Raw genomic sequence first — 21,489 nt, forward strand, 5'->3', positions numbered from 1 at the left:
CCTACAGAGAAGGGAAACAGCTGAGATTCAGCAGTGGTGCAGGTTATGAAGAGTAACCTTACACTGGGTTTGCAGGGCAGGCTTTGGAGGGGCTGCATCGGCGGCTCCAGCGAGACGTGAGAAGGAGCTGGCCCCGTGTCAGTCACAGCCACCTCCAGACAGCCCCAGAGCAGACCCACTGCAGACCAAGGCTGACCTCATCCGTGGTGCTGGTCGCACCCTTGTGACAGTGTGTTTAACAAAGGCTGAAAAGCTGCGCACAGCAGCTGTGGGAGACAGGAAGGACAATACGTGGGAGAAAGAGCCCTGCAGACACCAAGAGCAGGGGAGGAGGAGGGGCAAGAGGTGCTCCTTCAGGTGTCAGAGCCGAGATCCCCCTGAAGCCCATGGAGAGTCTGCACTGCAGTATGTTTTCTGGCAGGAGCTGTGGCCTATGGAGGACCCTCACTGGGTTCCTGGATGAGGTTATCCAGCACCCTGCCCAATCACACCTTGAAAGCCTCCAGCAATGGCAACTCTGTCACATCCCTGGCGAGGTTGGTCTGGTCACTGATTGTTTTCACTGTAAAAAAAATGTTTTTCTAATGTCAAGATGTACATGAAGAGCTGCAGTCCATGGGAGGAATCCACACCAGAGCATTTCTTGAAGGACCCCACAGTGTGGCAGAGGAACAGCATAAGCAAGAAGAAGCAGCAGAGATGAAGTGCTGTGAACTGACCACAACTCCCGTGACCTGCCCCTGTGACATTTTGGGGGAGGAAGGAGGGATAGAAGAGTCAGGTGTGAAGCTCAGCCTGAGGAGAAAAGAGAGGTGGGAGAAGCTTTTTAAAGTTGTTGAGTTTTTTAAATTGTATCACTATGTTATCTATTTATTTGTTTTTAATTGGCCATAAATTAAATCAAGTTAAGTCAGTTTTGCCCATGACGATAGCTGGGGGGAGATCTCCTTGTCCTTATCCTGACCTGAGAGGGTTTTTCATGTCTTCTCCCTCTGCCATGCTGAGGAGGGGGAATGAGAGAGCAGCTGGGTGGCTGCTGGCCAACAGCCACCACTTCTATAAAGAAAATATTCTTTCACCTCACCCTAAATCTCAGCCACACTCCACAGACAGGAGGGCTGGGGTCAGCTCCTCAGAGGTGCCTCCTCTCAGCGGTGGTGCAGGAGACAGGCTGGGAAATGGAGCTCAGACTGCTCCTAGAGAGCGCGGGAGGTGTGGGCTGGGTCTGGATCTGCTCAGCTAACCTGTTAGTTCCTGAGCTCTCCTCCTCAGAGGAGCAGAACCAGCTGCCAGGCGTCCGTGTGGAAGTTCCAGCCCTCCATGGCTGCCCTGTGGCCAGCAGGCTCTCTCTGTTCCGCACACTCATTCTCCCCACCGCGGCAAACGTCGCCTTCCGCTCAGGCCCATTTCTGTTCACACCCAGAGTGGAAATCACGTGCCTTTGGAAAATCACCATCTGCCTAGAGAAGCCGGCGGATGTCGGCAGAACCTGGAGGGGCAGCAAGACCTCGCTGTCGCTCCGGCTGGAGAGGAGGAGACATCAGGGCCAAGCCTACATCTGCTCGCTGAACATCAACTTCGCTCCTCTTTTGTTTCAGCTGTAGTTGGGTGAGATCAATTACAGCAGGTGACAAACACAAGGAGACAGAAACACAGAGACTGAGAGAAAAGAGGTAAGGAAACTCTTTCTTTTGGTAAGAGCCAGCCTGTTTTCGGGTTTTTTAATGCTATGAACTTTATTACTCTGCTCAAGTTGCTGTTTCGGCATGGATGGGTTGGTTTTGCCCCGCTTAAAGGTGTGTTGTAAAACCATCTTAAACCTTGGACTTGACAATACTTCTGGCTGTACAATTCTCCAAGGCCTTTTAATTTTAACTAAAAACTGTTTGTCTCCCTGGAATTTTCTCTGAAAGGGGCATGTAAAAAGGGAGTTACGAAAAGCTCAACTTGCCTCAGAGGCTGGGGATCTCATGGATCTTTCAAACCCATATATAGGGAAATATGTCCTATGTGAGGGCCTGTCACTGGTGACTGCATATCCCCAAGGGCTGCAAACGCATTGGGAAGCAGCCCTCTACCAGCTGCCACTTGCTATCACCTTCTCCACGTACCCTGCAGGAAGGGGAACTTTATTCTAAAAAAAGCCTGCAAAAATAAGAAGATGCCAGTCTCTAGCTAAGTAAGGATGCCTACTTACATCTGTACGTGCTGAGACTGGAGGGGTCTGTTCTGCTAATCCAGGCTGACTGGCTCACTGCCTGACACTAGCTGCCAATGCAGCCTGATCCATTAGCTCAGGGCTGAGTGAGCAGGATTTCTTGGAAAAAGAGGGATCCTTGCAATTTCAGGACAACAGAAAAGGGATTTGCTTTCCCCTCACATGGGCTGCTGTGCTGTTGAAAGCAGGAGTTTCATTTCTGGTTGAATTTTTCAACTTTCAGGTGGCGTATCCTCCTCAGCCTCCATCAGCCACCTCCAGATATTCCTCCACATGAGGGTTGAGTTCAGGTTAATGCTCAGTGTTCTCCACTATGAACTCAACATCCCTGGAGCAGGTTAGAATCGTAGGACCACAGAATGGCTCGGGTTGGGAGGGACCTTTAGAAAACATCTCATTCCAACACCCCTGCTGCAGGCAGGGACAGCTTCCACTAGACCAGATCACTCAAAGTCCTTTCCAGCCTGGCCTTGAACACTTCCAGGGATAGAGCAGCCACAGTTTCTCTGGGCAACCTGTTCCAGTGCCTCATCAGTCTCTGAGTAAAAGATTTCCTCCTAACAGTCGATCTAAACCAACCCTCTTTCAGTTTAAAACCATTCCTCCTTCTCTTATCACTATCTGACCATCTAAAACGTCGCTCCTCGTCTTTTTTACAAGATCCCTTGAAGTGCTGAAAGGCTGTGATGAGGTCTCCCTGACTCGCCCTTTGTCCCCCACAGTGTCACACAAACATGTCTGCCTGCAGCACAGCAGGGCTCTGCTCATCCAAACTGAGCATCCACCTCATCCCCACTAGAGGTTCTTGAGCACCCAGGGACGGTGCCCACCTGATCTGCCACAGCCTCACGTGGGGACCCTGTATTCACCAGAGGAAGACTGGGGAGGGATGAGACCCAAATGTCCTCCCAAGCACACACAGGGCTCAGGAGGCTGATGAAGGAGCTGATTTCAGAGTCCATCACAGTGCCTTGCCAGTCACAGCCTCTGGGGGCTTTAGAAAGGCAGGTCTTGGCTTCCCCTCCGGCCAGAAGGGAGCAGCCTGGGCTGTGGAGATGGAGCCACTTCTTGTGGCCTCCACGTGTTTCCAGGCATGTGACTGGGCATGGGGTACTTCATGGCTGAGGGGAGCTCAGCTGGTGCTGGCACAGTGACATCACCACGCTCCTTGTCCTGATGGTGGGACCTCTCCTGGGGAGGATCAGCTGCTTTCACCTGTGTGACCCCATGGATCCTGCTCCAGCGCCTCCCTCTCCCAGGGGTTCCAACGGGAGGAGGGCATCTCCTCCTGGAAAGGAGGAGGCTTAGAGGTGACCTTATTGCTCTCTACAACTTCCTGAAGGGAGGTTGTAGACAGGTGGGGGTTGGTCTCTTCCACCGGGCAGCAACTGACAGAACAAGGGGGACACAGTCTCAAGCTACATCAGGGAAGGTATAGGTTGGATATTAGGAAAAAATTTTTCACTGAAAGAATAATAAAGCACTGGAAGTGTCTTCCCAGCGAGGTGGTGGAATCACCATCTCTGGATGTGTTTAAAAAAAGACTGGACATGGCACTTGGTGCTATAGTCTAGTTGAGATGTCAGGGCATAGGTTGGACTTGATGATCTTAGAGGTCTCTTCCAACCTCATGATTCTGTGATTCTGTGATTCTGTGATCTGCTCTTGGATGAGCAGAGATGCTCAGGAGGAAATGAGGGAGGGTCAAACAGTCCAGGGGGACAGCAGGGACCATGAAATGACCTTCACTGCTGTCATAATTTTGCTCTCTACTGGCCATCTTCATTGCACTTCGTCTCTTACCCTGCCCGCTGCTCACCTGACGTTTGCTTTAACGTTAAGGAGTAAATTCAAAGAAACCACTATTTGGTAAAAGAGCCAAGTCAGCTTTGTTTCAGATTTTTAAACTGAGAGAAGAAGAGAGGTGAACCCCTTTAGCCCAGAGCCCCACAGCCGAGCCTAACTCCGAGCAGGGCAGGACGCAGCTGCACCCCGAGCCCTGGCCCGGCAGGCAGCACAGGGGAAATGCCACAGCAGCGGAAGCTGAGGATGGGAGGGAGGGCTGGGGCCCCCCCACCCTGACAGAACGAGCTGCTGCCAGATCAAAAGCACAGCCACAAACAAGAGCGAGAGGAGAAACCAAAACCGCGCTGCAAGGAAGAGGCGCAGGGACACACCGAGAGAAGGAGACGGCCTGCTCTGCATCAGGAGCGGCTGCCGAGTTTTTATTTATTGGGGTTTTTTTAATTTAAGTTTCCTCCTGTGTCATGCCAGTGCCAGCCTGTGGAGAGGTCTCTGTAACCATCACCCACTGGGGTTTGGTACTGGAGGAACCGAGGGACTGCCAGCCCTGCTCCCAAGCAGATGTTCTCCAGGCTTGGTCCTGCAGGCATCATTCTCTGAAGCAAGCCCACTCACTACCTCAGCTCTCCTTTTCCTATCCCTCAGAGAGGCAAGGATCATTAAAATAAGTCAAGAAGGAAATTAAACCAGTTTAATAAGAGGGGGAAGTTAAAATGAAAAGGAAATCAATGTTCACTTGGGAGGGAGCCCTGCTCCTCAGTTGCTAGATGTGCTAATAAATCAAGTATGCCTGGACTCTTTCTGGCACAGAGGCCAGCTGGCATGAGATGGTCTGGGCTATTAAACTCACTTAACCTCCAAAATGAACTGGCCACATGCCAGCCACCTAATGGGAGAGGTCCCTGGCCCATGCTAACACCTAAATTCATCCCAAGAGTTGCTCGGGAGAGCGAGAACTGTCCCCGGCCAAAAATGTGTCAGGAAATGTACTAGCAATTTAACAGGACTGATGAGTATGTTCCAGTGCCTGGGGACATTCTGTGACACCGCTTAATTTATGAGTACCACCGTAAGATGCAGCTGGGCTGCCTGTAAGGAGGCTGTGGGTCTGCTTCAAGCATCCGCTAATGAGAGCAGCTTGCTCGGGTAGCGCTGCGGAGCCTCGCTCGCTCAGATCCGCACACTCCGGAGCAGCCTCGCCTGCGATCTGGCCTGGAGGGATGCAGAAGGAGGCAGCAAGGCAGGGGGCAATAGGAAGTGGCGTGCATGAGAAGTAGAAATGAACAGGGAGAGAGGGAAAGTGTGCAAAAGAAATCCTAGCTGAAGGCAACCCATTTTTCCCCACTGATTTGTAACATGTAGGTGGTAACATCGCACTGTGGAGATCTGCCACAGAAATACAAAGATTAGTGTGAACAAAGTGGGAATGCAGAAGATGTGAAACCAAGAGAAGAAACAGAAGAACAAAGATGCATCAACCTGCATCTACTAAGATGCACAAGGTCAGCAGTTCACCAGTCCCACAGGGCTTTGGTTGTGTGGTTTTGCTCAATAACCAGGAAGAAAGAAGGCACAGAACAACTGAAGCCATATGACAGGAGAAAAGAGATTCCCAGTCAAAACAAAATTATGAGGTGTGACTCAGCGATTTCATTAATTTTTACTTGTTCCATTACCTTCAGGTTTTATATAAAGTTTAATGACTTAAAAAATTTGAAACCCATCACTGAGCTGTTAATTCACAGATATTACTTTAGAGTGGGGGCTGACTTTTTCATCCCACAGGAACAGGTGATGTGAGATTTCACAGCAGGGATGAGGTTTCTCCTGTCACCTCAGGAATGGATCTTACTCAGGGACCTGTGCCAGTTCTCAGTTATCGATGTTCCTTTGGAGTGAGATGCATACAGATGCCTTGTTAGTGCCCCTTTCTTTATTCTGTAGCTTAACCCAGCAAACTGCTTCATCACTGCCTCTGCATCTTGTTAGGAGTGATCTCCAATCATCTGCACTTGCTCCTTTGTTTTACAATTTCCGCAGAAAACAGATCATGCAAATATTTCCTGGCCTGGGGTGGGTTTTTTGTTTTGCACGAGGCAAGCCACAAGTCTCCTCTGACTGTGTCTTTGCCACCTGTTTCTCTTCTGATGGTGCATATGGCTGCTGTCTTGTTCTTGCACACATATTTTTCATCTGTGCATGTCTGTACATCGGTCTGGATGTCAGATGTTGTGCTGACCTGATCTCCATTTAAATGTAGCGCTGATGTTTTCATCTACTCTTTGACAGCTTCACATGCTCTGATCGTTAAATTAATTTCAGTATTAAATTATCCTCTAATAGAATACATTACACATAATATTGCACATCGTACATATAAATATTGTAGAAAATTATTCATGCATTTCTTTGGAGTTCAATCCTATTAAGACTCCAGCCTTCAGTCTGTCACACACCTAACATGGGGACTGTCTGCTCTCAGAGAAGTGAGGTCACCTCACTGGCTTGCTCGCTCCCCAGAGCATTTAAGCTGCTTGGCTTCCCTTCTGTGGTGTATGCCTTGGTTTAGGGATGGAGAGCTCAGCAGTGTCCTTGCACCAGCAGCCATGGTCCCCTTCACCTTGTCACCCCACCCAGCTGCAGCTGTTACCAGCACTTGGTCTTTGCTGCAGTCAGAAACTGGATTGAATTTGATAACTCACCTTAATATGACCATTAGCTTCCAGTTCCCACTTAAGGTTTTACTACCATTAATGCAACTTCTTCTTTTGGACCTCATTCCTGCCTTCTCCCCATACTTTTCTTTGAATAGTCCTAAGAATTCAAACAGGTCTTTCCAACATCAGACTTGCTGGTTATTGAGACTTTTAAGGTAAGAAGTTAAAAAAAAAAAAAAAAACAAACACAAAAAAACCCAAACCCATACCTGAAGAAAAATATTAATAACAGATGGCTATAATAGTAGAATCACAAAATTACACGTAAATATTTAAATGGCAAGGGACATTGGGAGGTCTCCAGTTAGTTCTCCTACTCAGAGCTGAGTTGACTCTAAAACTACAACATGTTGCTCAGGGCTTGACAAGGCAACTTCTGAGTGTCTCCAGTGCTGGAGATTGCCTGGCATCTCTTGGCATCTATTCTGTTGCTGAACCACCTTCAGTGGGAAGAAAGTTTTCCTTCTATCTAGTCAACATTTCCCTGCTCAACATATGGCTGCTGCCTCCTGCTCCTCCCCTGTGCACATCTGAGAAGAATGTGGCTTATTCTTCTAGGTAATATCCATTAGATAATGGGAAACTGAAATTAGATCCCACTTTGGCTCCCTTCTCCCCATCAAGCCCAGTTTTCTGCCTCTCCCTGTATGTCAGGTGCTCCAACTTCCTCACCACTTCACTAGCCCTCCACTGAACTCCGTACAGTTTGTTGGCACCCTTCTTGTACTGGGGGCCCAAAACTGTACCCTGTATCCTAGATGAGACCTCAGGTGTGCCAAATAGAGAGAAATAATTACTTCGCTCTACTTCCAGCAGAGCTGGCTGTGCTCTTGCTAATGCAGCCCTGTATGTGTTTAGCTTTAATCTCTGCAAGAGTGATGATAACCCACCATAGAGAAGTAAAAAAGCACAGAACTCTTGGCAGTATAAACAGCTGCTGCCTGATGAATGCCAGAAACCTAGGGATGAGTAAAATGAAATGTTTATTACCAAACTCCAGGGGCACGCTGCAGATGGATTCTTTGCTGAAACAAAGGGCTCTGGTGACTTTCCCAATAAGCTTCCATTTTTCTGTGCTGAAGGGTGGTGGGAGCTGACTGGGAACACAAGTCCCATCCATCAAGGTCTGAAAAATCAGACATTATTAACAGAGCATTTGGGTCTTCCAGGATAAGATCCCTTGGCAGTGACAACATTTCCAGCCCTGCTCTCTGCAGACGGGAGGAGCATTCCCAGCGATGGAGTCGAGCAGCACAGCCCTGAGCTGCACGCCTGCTGCCTTCCTGCTTCTGCATCTCAGTGAGTCCTGGGCCCAGCAAACCCTCACGGTTCTCACATCCCTTTCACAAGCCCCATAACACTCGGTGTATTTCTAGGCTCTTTCTGATGTGTGGTATAAGTTTCCTTACACGGTTTAGCTTTGGGACTCGGGTTGCTCCCAGCATGCCTGCTGAGCCTGCCAGCCAAAACCAGGGTTTGGGGAGCTGCCCCCCAGAGATGCAGGAGTGGGGGTCCTGTGAGAACCAGGATACACACCAAGATGAGTGGAAAATATGCCCTCCACATTGCCTCCAGCTGTCTGGGCAAAAACATATCTGTGATGCGCAACCACATCTGTGATGTGATCTTCAGAGTCTCATCACAGATCTGCCCTTGCAAATGGAATGCTACTGGCTTGCTTAGCTTGACTGCTAATGTCATAAGCTTTGGTGGATTTTTTAGTGCTCATTTTCCAAGAAAGGAAAGACAGTGAATAAGGCCAAGCCTGCATTTCTCAGATACTCAGCTTTGATTTCTCTGGTCACAGAGAAAAGACTGGAAATCTTTTGTCCATCCTGGAACCAAATGAAAAGCAAAAGATATCTTATTAATAACATTTCTAATTTCACAATTAAAGACAAAACCATAAACTTCTGTAGTCCAATGTGCAATTATCGAAAACCTATATGGGTACAGTTGCAGGTGACCTCTTAGAGGGATGTAACTTTTGGCAAACCCTACATTAAACTCATGTAACCTTCTCATTTACACTTCTATAGCTCTTCAGTACTCAGGTCACCTCGGGGATTTGCAGGTTAGGCATCTCTGAGAGTTTACCACAGCAAAGCAGGAGATCACAACCCTGTTATTCCCAATCTTACCTCTGGCAACTCCATCTCTTTCTTAAGGTCTCCTGAAGAAACCTTCTTTACAGTGAAGGAAAGGAAATGAATCTCCCAAGAAACCACCCCTAATGTTTCTTCAACTTTATAAATCCTATTTCTTTTACTGTCACATAGCCCTTCTCCCAAGAACAGGAACCTGACATTAGGTCATCTTTCTTTCTTTCTTTCTTTCTTTCTTTCTTTCTTTCTTTCTTTCTTTCTTTCTTTCTTTCTTTCTTTCTTTCTTTCTTTCTTTCTTTCTTTCTTTCTTTCTTTCTTTCTTTCTTTCTTTCTTTCTTTCTTTCTTTCATTTTTCTGTGTTTTCAGTCTTCATCCATGCAAAAACTGGAAGAAGGTGTGAGCAAATTTGTCAGTGCTGATCAACTGTTGACTGGGGAGTGCAGGAGGGCTGACATATGCTGTCCTTCATTTGCTACCAGTAGAATAACTAAGTCTTATCCAGTGGAAAAGGGTTGTTTCAGTAAAATTGTTGACATTTCAAAATTATGAATGATGATCATTCCACCATAACTACTGGTATTTTCCTTTTTTTCTGGATGTATGTGAAAGATAATAACCAGGTAATAAAAGAGCTTGATTGATAGATTACTAAATTGATGATGTAAAGGAGTGACAAATTCAGACATTGAGGATAATTTCAGTGTCTGGGAAAGGGAGGAGAAATATCAAACTATTTTTTGAAGGCTGGGAAGTGTTTACTGAGCCACCCTTCAGAAAGTGAACTTACGCCTTTTTTTGGGTGGGTAATGACTTTCAGGCCTGATGTCCAGTATGGCTCACCAAAATGAACTCCAGACTGGGCTTACAGGAGGGGAGGTGACCCTGAACTGCACAGGCATACTTCCTGAGTCACAATTACCTCGGGACACAGTTGTGAGCTGGAAGTACTCTGATACTCTTCTGTGGCGTATGGAAAACAATAACAGATATTGGAAAAGTAAGGCTTCCAATTCATTACCCCTTCACACAGCTGAGAAACCTCTTCCCTCCTAACCAAGCCTGTTTTCTCAAAAGAGCCAACTTTCATTACTGGCCGAGCTGACATCAAGATGCAGTATAAACAACTGTCCGTGTGGAATTTGAAGCTCTCCGACGCCGGCATCTACACCTGTGAATATGGCACTCACAAAGTCCACACCTCACTGCACATCTTTAATTGTGAGTGAGTGGAGGCCTTTCAGTCAGCAGGAGGGGAGGGAGGGGACCATAGAGCTTGGGGTGACATCTGTGCTGGCATTCTTTATCCAGCTGCATTTCTTCTGTCCCGGGCTATCACAGTTAATTTCTCCTCCATCTCCAGAGCACAGCGTCTCCATGTTCTCCTTGCTGTAACACTTGTCTCTCTCTCGCAGGAAGAGGAACTGACTTACTGGCTGTGCTTTTCTCTTTTTACAGTTATGATCCCTTCGGATGGGCATTTTCTGCAAAATGAAGTCCCTAAGCTGATTTTAACTCAAAGTTCACCCCCCAGTTCTCTACCTGATCTCAGCATCACATTGTTTGACAGTAACAATAACAGAGTAACACCAGAAATACAAAACGAGAGCCGCCAAAACTACATAATGAATTTAAAGAAACTGGAGATTATGGACAGCGGGACCTGGGTGTGTCAGATCCATTCAGACTCTCCACTGATTAATCGGAACATCTCCTTTGCTGTGAAGGTATTAGGTATGTGACAACAAAAACGGAGCTCACACACAGGCTTGGGAACCAGTGTTCCCTTCAGCTCATGAGTTTAACTTTTAATCTCCACATCTCAAGCACTGGTTGGGATGACTTCCCAGGGCAATGCAACTTGGTGACTGTTCTGCTGCCTGAGCTCTGTTCAACTCTTGCACTCATTTTTCTCTCTAGGCTTGGTGAGGAAAAGATTGTCGTTTCCTTGGGGTCTGTTCTTCTCAGCTCTGCAGTGCTTGGGAGCTTTGGATCTTTCTGCTGTCTTATTCTCTCTCTGTTTAACCTTCCTGGAAGATGTCATGGCTTTTCTCCAAGTCCTTTTTAAACTGAATGCAGCGTGCCTCACTCTGGATCAAGGGCAGACATGGGGAAGCGTAACCATGGCTTTTCCTGCCTCTGTATTCCTTGTCCCTTCTAAATTCAGGTTTTGAGAATCCAGATTTGGAAAGAAAGTATGCAACTGTTGATAGTACTGTCATCTTGTCATGGCGTCTGAACTCCCAGAAGATAAAGTGGAAAGAAGGTTTCACAGGAAAGCTGAACTGGAAACAACAAGAAAGTGCAAAATCTCATGAGCTGCTTGATTTCAACATCACAGCACAAGGACAGCTGCACGAGACTAAAAAAAGCAACAACTTGCTGTTTGAGATACCTGAAAGAAAACCTGAAAGTACCATAGAAGTGAAGCTCCCCAAAGTCTATTTCAACCATTCTGGGCAGTACCAGTGCCAGCTGGAGTACCAAGGAAGACATGCACAGAGCAAGATAGAGCTGGTGGTGATGAAAGGTGAGAGGAAGGATGAGAAGTGGGTCATGGAGAGGAGGAGCTGCAGAAACCTGCAAGCCCCAAAAGCATGGATGGACCCACCTTCCCATCCCCTCACTCACATGTGCTCTTCTTGCCTTTACAGTCTCAGCTAACCCTGCTGGGCCACTCTCCAGAGGGGCCAATATGATCCTGACCTGCCAGGTCTCTGGACCGCTCGCTCCCGATGCCTCCTTGCGCTGGGAGCGTGTGAATGGCACTAAGATGGACATTAAGAACTCAGAGCAGCGTGAGGCAAAGTTGGAGGTGAACATCAGCGCTGCAGGGCTGTGGAGCTGCCACCTCATAGAAGACGGTGACAAAAAGATCAGCTTTCATTACCACGTGGGTATGGAAATTAGCATCACATCCCTGCCCCAGCCCTAAAGCTATAAGATTCTATTTGTTCTGTGTCTAAATACTTGTATCCTCCCACAGAGGAAGCTTCTGTTTGGATTAACTATGTGATAATTGGAGCAAGCATTGGAGGCAGTTTATTGGCGTTTGCCCTTGGGTGCCTGTGCATCATCAGTGGTACAAGCTGGTATCGGAGAAGGGTGAGTCCCTGTGAAAGGTGCAGAGATTACTGGCTCTCCAAATCACGGGAGAAGTCAGATTTCCTGTCTGGGTGCAGGGCAGAACAGACAAAGGGTCAATCCTTAGACTCAAGGCAAGTTTTTGAGATGGGCAATCTGCAGATGTCAGACAGCACTTTACTACCACTTCAGAGGAAAGCATTTGAAGCATAAAAATATCCAATTGTTCTTTGTCCCTTCTCTCCTGACAGCAACGGGCAAAAAGGATGGCACAAGCAAGACAACACTTGCTGGAAAACAAGACATGTCAGTGTCAACAGTAAGTGGCAATGAGGGCACCCTGAATGGGAAAAGACTGTTTTCAAGAGAGGAGCTGTATGATTGAGCAGGGAGAAATTGAACTTGAGCCTCTTTGGTGAAACAGTACAGCTGCATTTCAGCATTTTCAGCTCTTACTCATGTTAAATCCTGCTTAAGAATTATGAGCTATGCTAAATCCCACACCCATGGTAGCACTGTGCTGGGAAACTTTTGAGCAGAGTTGTTTCACTCAAATTATCTTAGTGTTGAGAGATGCTAGCCAAACCCAAGCAAGAGTTCCAAAGTCCTTTGGTAGGGTCCACAGTGATCTGAGATCTGGATATCTAGGCTGTGGAGGTGGAAGGCACACAACCAAACACAAAGATGAAACACAAATTTTAAAAATCCATGATGTCCAAAATTTAATTCCAGCTCTGCTAGAGCATTGCTGGACAGCATTTGGTGAAAATTGCCAATAACCTCCCAGGAATGACAAAAGAGGAGGAAAAAAATCACAGAACAGTCTGATTTGTACCCTGTCCTAAAGGCCTTGGGTAATGTGAAATACACCATCATGTCATGACCCTTTTCATGGGAGCAAGGATTTCTCAGCAGAGAAGCTGCCCTTTTCCATGTCTTTAAGCTTATATGGTATCAGGCATCAGAAGCAGCTGTTGGAAACACTGACAGCCATTCTGTCACTGGAAGTGGAGCACGAAGGGAAATATAAATGGCTGCATGAACAAGTTCAATGAATGGGTACAGAACCAGACTTCTGCTTCATTTTCACCAGTGACATTGGTAAATTGGGATAGTTTCATCTAATTTTTTTTCACTGTCACCAAGAATTCGGTGAGGATATTTATTGGCAAATACTGCATCACAGCTGGGATGTATATGTGGTGAAGAGCATAACCTGTGTCAAAAAAATCACCTTGTTTTCACCTACATTTTGTCAAGGTTAAAAAATAATCCCCATAAAGAGAGGACAAATTCTGTACAGATCCATCAAAATCTAGATAAATCTGTGCAGTACAAGTGCTGATACTGTTGTTCCCTAACTCTCTTTGCTAAGTAAGCAGCTTGGTGTAACTGAAACCTAAACTGCAGCCGTGTGAATGCTCAAGTAACTGTTTGCATCCTCAGCTACAGAGGCAGGCAGTCATTCTCTATGCAAAAAAAAAGTGGGGGGTGGTACTCATGTAGTACTTTTCTCTTGCAGCCGGCTGAAAAAGTAATACTGCAGCACTGACATCACAAGGACTGATGAAGTCTCTGCCTGTACCTAACCACCTGGCAGCCCACAGTGCTCTGTGAATCCATCTCCCATTCTCCTGTTTTAATGCAGTTCTTTATTCCTTCATCATTTCCCCAATCTAACGCCATGGAGGGAGGTTGTCTGGCTAGGAGCCAAGGGACCAGACAAGAAACCCCGAGGGGTTATGATTGATCCTCAGTGCTATAATGAGAGATGCTGAACAGAAGATATGTGTGTATATATGTATATACACACACACATATATATAATATGCTTGTATTTTGTTCATGTACTTAATTTGACCTTCTTGTGGAACCAATTTTATGCGCTTCTTTTATCTGCCTGAGCGACAATAAATTACTTTGGGGTTGGGAGCTATTTTTTGCAAGCTGGACTACATTTTTTTTCTGAAGCACTCTTGTCTGGTTCAAATTCACATTTCTCTCTTTCCTGCTAGGATGTGGAATGCTGATTCTCGCTATCTCCAACCTCCCTGGCTGCCATGAGCCTTCCTTAATGCAACAGATCTTTGCTCCCTGTGAAACCTCCTTGTCCATGCTCATTTGCCTTTCCTGGGCACTCTGTGCCCTATCTCCCCCTAGACCTACATATCTGATCCCCCATATCTAGCCCTCAGCCAGTAGCTTTCACCTCTCCCATAACAAGCTAACAAACAAGTAAAAACAGCACAATCAGTGGGATAATTCAGAACTTTTATCAGGAGAGTAGCCCACGATACCAATAGATCCTGGAAGTCAGAGCCCGAAGCAGTGCTTACCTAGAAGGTAAGTTTGGGAAGGGGATGAGAAAGTAATATCCTAGGGGAACAAACCAGCCTTGAACTGCCCGGTCCCACAGAGTGCCAAAAGCAGATGCTTCTGAGAAAGCCACTGAAATTATTTCTCACCGAATGACCCCCTCTTTTTTTTTGGCTCAAGGAGATGAGAAGAGGGAGTGAAAAGCCCAGGAAATTTCAGATGGAACTAAAAGCATGTTGCAGAGACGACAGAATGTCCTGTAAGAAAAATGCTGTTAAAATATGTACACAGAAGTCTTGTGTTTATAGAAGTTACTCCACTGTCTGTCTGCTAGCGGCAGGTCAAAAAGGCCTTGAGGTCCCGCAGCTGTCCCTGGCTGCAGTCCTGGCTTGTTTGTCTGCGCTGGCCTTGCTGGGGACAGGCACAGAGGGGCACTGGGCTGTGGGAAGGGCTCCCTGTGGTGAAGACCCTGCTGCTGGAGGAGGGGTTTTCTGCCAGCCCCACGCTGTTACTGACAGACAGCACACAGGCAGCAACAACGGCCCAGGCAGCACCTGTGAGCCCGGGAAACCCTCCAGCCCACAAGCCTGGAGGGGGGACACAGCCCAGGCAGCTGTGCAGCAGGTGTGGGCCCCACTGGTGTCAGGTCTGCTCCTCCACCGCCATCCTCACTCAAACAGGAGTGACAAAGGCCCACACTGACATCAGTTTCCTTCCATAGCTCGTGCTTGCATGCACACGACTGCATTAATTCTGGAAAATCCTGCATATCCTGGTGCATGCAGTTGCTCCTCCTGCTCCTGTCATGTCCCTGAACTGCCAGCATGCCTTGGGAGCCAGTTGTGGCCCATCAATCTGCTAAATAAGGCATGATCATGGTTTAAGGACAGGTCCATTTTAGGAGCTGTATGTGGGAAAATGAGGGCAAAGTCAGTGGTGGTCTGTGTAATGGCCATGCCAAACTGTCTGACACAATCCCCTCAACAAAAAACTACCCCCGTTTCTGCACTCCAGACTCTTCACCTTAAATGACTGCTTGAGTACCCAAACTCACACGGGTATTTGGAGCACAGGGGTCATCCTGTACCACCTGATATACCTGGATGGGACAAAAAAATCAGGCTGGGTGAACATCTGTTGGGAGCTCCTTTAGCACTGCAGCCATCTTCAGCAGTTCAGATGCTCACCTGAGGTTCTGACAGCTGAAAAACCACCTCTTTACCAAAAAACACCAGCCTTGACTTTTTCAGCAAGAGAATCAGCCTGACAATAAAAGATTAAGCTAATAAGGCTTATTAAAAACCTTGTGTCCCAGTTTCAGCCAGAGTAGAGTTAATTTCTTCTCAGCTCAGGGTCCATCAAACCTGGCCTGTCCAGGATAAAATGCATGGGTAGCAGACAATGCCAGCAGCAGTGGCTCGGAGAACACGGAGGTGCCTGAGCTGCCTGACAGCTGTCAAAGCCAGGACGCCACTCTCCTCTCTTGCACAGGCTGGAGGAGGCACACTGAGTCCTCACAAGCGACCAAATGTCCCCATGCACAGCTGGGACCCGCCTGCAAGGAGCACTGAGGCTCACATGGATGCAGAAGGTCCCTCTGTCTGCTCCCAGGCGGCCTGGTTAGCGTGGCAGCAGATGTGGTGGTGCCATGGGATGTCTGTAAGCACACAGCTGCATCCACAGATGCACAGCTTCCACTTCTCCCATCTGCGTGAGTGTAACAGAAATGACAGCCTTCCTCAACACTGCACAGTTCCTCAGCAGCTCTCCTGATCTCAAAAGTTGTGACCCTGCCCTACTCTATTTGAATCTCACCTGCAAGCACAAACCACTGTAGGCTCTAATCTTATAAATCTCTTTTTTGGCAGCTCTCCTGTCTGTGTCTTTTCATTTTCCTCCTTTGTTCCCTAGATGCACGGACTGCCCTGATTGAGAGAAAAGTCATTCACAGAGTGAGTCCTAGTTGGGCTTTGCTTTCCATTTGAGTGCAATACTGAAATCTTTAGTGTGGGCTTCAAGGTAGCACAGAGGTAGAGATTCAAACCAGATAAGAACAAGCTTGCACAAAACATGTCAAAGTAGATGAGTCTCTAGCTGGAATGGAGTGCAGCTACATCTTGCTCAAACCAGGCCTTTAGAGGCTGTCTTCCACGTATCCTTGTTCTCCTTCTCAGGAAGTGTTGAGGACTTCTCCCTTTGCTGGGTGTGACAAAGGTGTATCTACACTATGCAATGGAAGTAATGCCTCTGCATGACACAAACCACAGCAGTAAACAACCCTGCAAAGCAGCAAACACAATGACAGACTTATTTTATCATGTGGTGACAGCTCATCAGAGTAGCCCTGAGATGATGGCATACATGGCAATACTTACAAAACGACAATGTCAGCAAGAGCTCTGTGTAGTGGAAATACCACAGAAAGCATGGGTTTGTAAAAATATGCGAAGTGCTGATTTTTCCTACTACATCAGTCTTCCTGGTACTACAGTTCCCCATGTTTCTGGGCTGCAGAAGGGACACGCTTCAGTCCTTTGCACCCAGCTCCAGCGCATGGTCCTCAGTCAGGATCCACAGACCTCCTTGCTCCAGTGGAGGGAGGAGGTTGGACACAGCGGAGGATATACTGCCCTGTCCAGTTCTGCTGAGCTAGAAACACAGGGGCTGAAATAACCCCGTCCCACAGCGCTAGCTCCCCAAGCCCCTCCTGCTTCCCAGTTTATTTCTGCTGCCCTCTGAGTGCAACGTGAGGCGGTGATTTGGTGGATGCTGTCAGCCCGGATCTGCCGAGGCGATCCATGTGACTCATGCTCCCCGCAGGCTCTGCAGCAAAGCACTCGCATCCCTCAGCCTTCAGAGCCAAATGACCCCGTGTGTTTCTTTCCATGTTCCCAAGGTCTAGAAGGGAAAAAGCTGTGCACTTCAGCCTCTTCTAATTCCTTTTTATCTTGGGGATGGGAAGGGGGGGATGGGAGAGGAAGGGCAGTATTCGGAGTCCATTTGAATGGCTCATTAGCCTAACGCAGCTGCAGAGAGAGCAGCTCCCATCCACCCTTCTCAAAGGTGAGGACAAAGCTGGAGTACCAGACTCTTCCAAGATGTTCGGCTGTGGTCTGGTTCTTTTCTGAGAGTATTCCCACGTGTGTGTTTCCTAGGAGGAAGCCCAGGGTCTGTAAGTGTGCTCACCTCTGAGCAACACATCCAAACCCAGCCTTTGCCTCATGCATGCCAGCATCCTTCCTTGGCATCCCCCCTGAAGAAGCCCTTGGCTCTCCTTCAGTTTATTTTTCAGCCAGCTTGGCCAAGTCTTAGAGGTACTTCCAGATTTGGAGAATGACAGAACAGCAGAATAAGAGGTGGTGGCAGAAATTGCCTCACTGGCAAGGCATCAAAAAGGAAGAAAGGAGAAACCCCAGCTCCTCAATGCTTCAGCACCAGCTGGCTCTTGTCAAGGTGCCTGTTTCAGGCTCCAGTGCTGGGAAGTCCCTCCTCTGAGCTTGTCCGTGTGCTGTGTGGAGATGAGGCTCTGGACACGGACAGCAGTAACAGGGATGCTGGCTGTGTGAGGACCGTGGCTCCTGAGAGGCCAGCATGCCACCTGAAACAACCAGGGGAGCCAGAGAGCTTCCCTGGCAGGAGCCAGCTGCATCCAGCATGTCAGCAGTGCTCCTGAAAGCCCAGGCTATATTTGAATTAAATGATTGTTCTGGCCTTGGGTAACCTCAAACATACCTAAAGAAGCTAGAGGTAAAATGAAAATTGTAATTCAGTGCTACAAATTTAAAGCAAAGAAGTAATTTTAGCTCCTTCCAGATATTGTGGGTTCCCAGACTAATGATTCAAGAGCTCCTAATTATCTTTTCTGTGTATGAGAACAAACAAGTAAGTGTTCGGTAATTTTGGAAAGCAGCATGATTAAATTCTGAAATGACAGTTTTACATCTTTTACAGACTGGAATTCACTGAGCTGGGATATCAGTGATGCCACAAGACCAAGAGGGATGAAAAAGGGGTCCCTAGCACGCAGAAGAGAAGAACAAAGCATTACACTGGATGGGAAGGGGGATGGGGGGAAGAAGAAGGACATACAGACCTCTGCAAAACAGCATGCAGCATCACAACATCATATATTTGACAAGGCTACCCTGGTAATTCCTTTTCTTATGGCAAATATCATATACAAATATTTATGTACGTGACAGAGGAAAAAAATATTCAGCTGTGTAAGTAAAAACATTCAGTGGTAAATGGGCATCCCCGAGTCCAAATCCTAGTTTATACATTGTGAACCCTAAATATTTCTGTGAAGCTCATAACCAGCACTAGTCATCTGTCCCCTGATGAGAGCTATTATCAATTGCCCATTTTGCAGACGATATATCCGAGAAATCTCACTAAATCTTCCTGTATGGTGCTAGAAATAGAACCTAAGGTTTGGATATGACAAATCTACATTGCAGTCGCTGTCATTGGAGGGAGATGCTTGGCTGGATTCTTGTTAGCCATTAACCACACCCTGCCAGAGAGCCAGGAAGGATGCCAGGAAACCTGCTTGCAAGCACACCAATGTAGCCTCACAGGAGGCTGTGTAGGTCGTGTTGGGGCTCTGAGGGTGGATTTAATTGCATCCATGATCTGTGAGAAACATATGAAACCTCCCATGGTCCCTATCAAAGTCCTGAGTAAGAGCTGCAAACCATCAAAACCCTGTGAAGCACATTTGGCTGTCGTGTAAAAGCTTCTGCTCTTAGGATTTTGCTGTTTGTTCCTTGGTTAATGAGCTCTGTTCCTTTAAGGATCCAAGGTACCTCTGGGAAGTGCATTTCCCTGGACCTGCAGAGCTGCTGTCCAGAAATAACTGATCTTTATGCAGTGAACTTTTCCAGAAACCATTTAATGCCACGACATTGTTTCTTCAGGCCTGGATGCTTTAGACTATTTTAGTGAGCTGAGACTTTAGACAGCAGGTTGCTGGTCAGAGTACAGCCTTACCCTGTAGGAATTAAAAAATGTTCCCAGCTGTGTCAGTCCTCCTAAGACATGAGTCTTCTAGCCTGGACTTCCTAGATACACAGGGAATCCTGCACTGTGAGGCTTCAGGATTTCCAGAGCTGAGTATTGGTGCTCCTTTGCATGTGCATGGTCAATATGCAGCATATACACACCTCCAACACCCCTCTTACAAAAACCAGTGAAACCAGATGTCTGGAAATCTTTAAAACACATTTAGATGAGAGGAGATGGATGGACAAGCATCTGCTTGGGAGTGTGACAGCCCTAAGGTAAGAGCTCTTCTTCTGACAGAGTTTGTTCTGCTTCACAGTAAATCTTCAATTTTTTGGCTTTCATTCAAAGTAATAACCCAGACTAACTTGCAAACACAAGAACCTTCCTTGAGACTGGAGGACTCTTACCATCCAGCTCTGCTCACCAATTTCTGTCAGGTAGCCTAAGCCATGAAGAGATGCTGGGCTGCAGCTTGTCCCCTTCTGTGTGGAGAGGAGGCAGGCAGACAGTACAGAAAGTGCTGGAAGCTTGCTTTGCTGTTTCCCTGAGACAACACGAGGATGTATTCACCCACACAAGCAGGCTAACAATTCATGCTAAGGAGACTCAGCTCCTGAATCAGAGGAGGACGGTGATGTGGAAGTTATCACATTAAGCAATTAATCCAAATGACACAACTGAAGCTGCACAAATGTTTACATTTGTGGATAAAGACCTTCTCACTTCAAGGCATAAACCTCCCACAAATGATACAGGTTGAAAAGTGACATGGGGGGCCACTACTGTCCCTTCTCACCTCTTTGGCTCCTGCTGTCGCTGGACTGGCGACTGAGCTGAACCACCTCAAGACTGTTCCTCCGTGGGGGTTCCCCACGCCAAAGAAAAGCCAGATCATGGCAGCATGGTCACCACCTGTCTTCCCCAAAAATATCTCTTACCACCTACCTGATACCAAGCTGCATCTATTCTAGTGGTTCCTTGTTCTGCTCACTGTCTCCTAAAGAGACCCTACTCACAACAGCTGCTGCAATGCAAATCTCTTTTTTACCTCTGGAACTGCCTTTGCTGGTGCCCCTGGGCTCAAGAACCAGCACTACCTTCAGCTTTCTTCCTCAGGAGCCTCTCCCTCTGCTGATCCTACAAATCTTAGATGAAATTCCTTGCTATCCAAGACATTTGGGGTCACTCCAGCCAATATTGAGAATGATAAATGAAATCTGCCCTGTCAGCAGGATGATGAAACTGAGCAGATCCTGGGTTCATAGGTCCTCTTTAACAAACAGGGTGGTGAGGCAGGAGCAGATCTGTAGAGGGAAGCAGCTGATGATGAAGACTTGTTGGCCACACTATAAATGTCTGGGGACTTACTCCAGACTAGCCCTAGCCCAAAGCAAAGCTGAATTCTCATAGTGGTCAGAGTACATCTGCTGCACATCTTGCAGGTCCTTTCACCTAAATTGTTCATGTTCTCCTGATCCAAACTGAGGTGCTAATGCAGCTGCACACTAACTGTCCACCAACACAGATTCCTATCCCAGTTCTGATGGAGGAAAGGAGGACAGAGATATTGGCAGATCACAGGCCCTAAAATGAATGAAGACAAGGAAGGTATTGGTGCCTTCACTCCAGTAGCAAGACAGGTAACAGGAAAGTGAGGATGTCTTTTGTCTTGTGAAGATTTTCTAGCCAGGATTGTCCTGCCTGAGATGACACAGCTGGACAGGGAGCTTTACCCCTCTGACATGACCAAACCATTGCTCTGAGCACTACTCCCACTCTATCTCCTGTCCTGTCTTCTCCCTTTCCCCTGCCTGTAGGACCACGCCGTTGGCTGGGGATGGAAGAGGCCACCACAGCAGCTGTGCAAACCGAGGCACCCTGGGCATCCGATGCTCTGGTCACTTGCCCTCCAAGCGCCCTTTGCAGCACCAGCTCTTTGCCTTTCCCCTCACTTCGCACCCATCTCCCCCACGTCTCGGGGGGGCCGAGTCGGCCCGTGGGGCAGGAGGGCTGCACACGACGGGCAGCGCCCGTGCCCGGGCCGTGTCCGAGCGGGGCTCCGGGAGCACGGCGGGGCGCAGCCCGCCCCGTCGCCGCGGCCCGTCGGGAGCAGCGGAGGGGCCGCTGCCGGGGCGGGGGCCGCTGCCGGGGCGGGGGCCGGTGCCGGGGCGGGGGCCGGTGCCGGGGCGGCGGCTCCCGCGCCCGTCCGCCCGTCCCGCCCCCTGGCTGCTCGGCCCGGCGG

The 21,489-nt window shown here is 47.9% G+C and overlaps 1 protein-coding gene and 1 long non-coding RNA gene across 3 annotated transcripts; one reads left to right on the forward strand and one right to left on the reverse strand.

The window, feature by feature from the left end:
* Window positions 1-1,476: 1,476 nt before the first annotated feature.
* CD4 (CD4 molecule) lies at window positions 1,477-13,823 on the forward strand. 2 transcript variants are annotated; one of them, XM_064410463.1, is made up of 11 exons: window positions 3,433-3,528; window positions 5,384-5,523; window positions 7,908-8,037; window positions 9,661-9,840; window positions 9,918-10,061; window positions 10,299-10,574; window positions 11,008-11,370; window positions 11,495-11,737; window positions 11,827-11,945; window positions 12,176-12,243; window positions 13,447-13,823. In XM_064410463.1, the coding sequence occupies exons 3-11, from the start codon at window positions 7,977-7,979 to the stop codon at window positions 13,460-13,462; spliced, it is 1,470 nt and encodes a 489-aa protein (XP_064266533.1). In that variant the 5' UTR covers window positions 3,433-3,528; window positions 5,384-5,523; window positions 7,908-7,976; the 3' UTR covers window positions 13,463-13,823. The 2 variants fall into 2 exon arrangements, with proteins under 2 accessions (XP_064266535.1, XP_064266533.1); XM_064410465.1 differs by lacking the exons at window positions 3,433-3,528; window positions 5,384-5,523 and adding an exon at window positions 1,477-1,673.
* LOC135294773 (uncharacterized) lies at window positions 7,703-9,477 on the reverse strand. The gene is made up of 2 exons (XR_010356816.1): window positions 8,880-9,477; window positions 7,703-8,573 (listed from the first exon to the last, which is right to left on the reverse strand). It is a non-coding gene; the product is annotated as an uncharacterized LOC135294773 (long non-coding RNA).
* Window positions 13,824-21,489: the final 7,666 nt, after the last annotated feature.

This window comes from Passer domesticus, chromosome 2 (genome assembly GCF_036417665.1).
Source record: "Passer domesticus isolate bPasDom1 chromosome 2, bPasDom1.hap1, whole genome shotgun sequence".
Taxonomy (NCBI): domain Eukaryota; kingdom Metazoa; phylum Chordata; class Aves; order Passeriformes; family Passeridae; genus Passer; species Passer domesticus.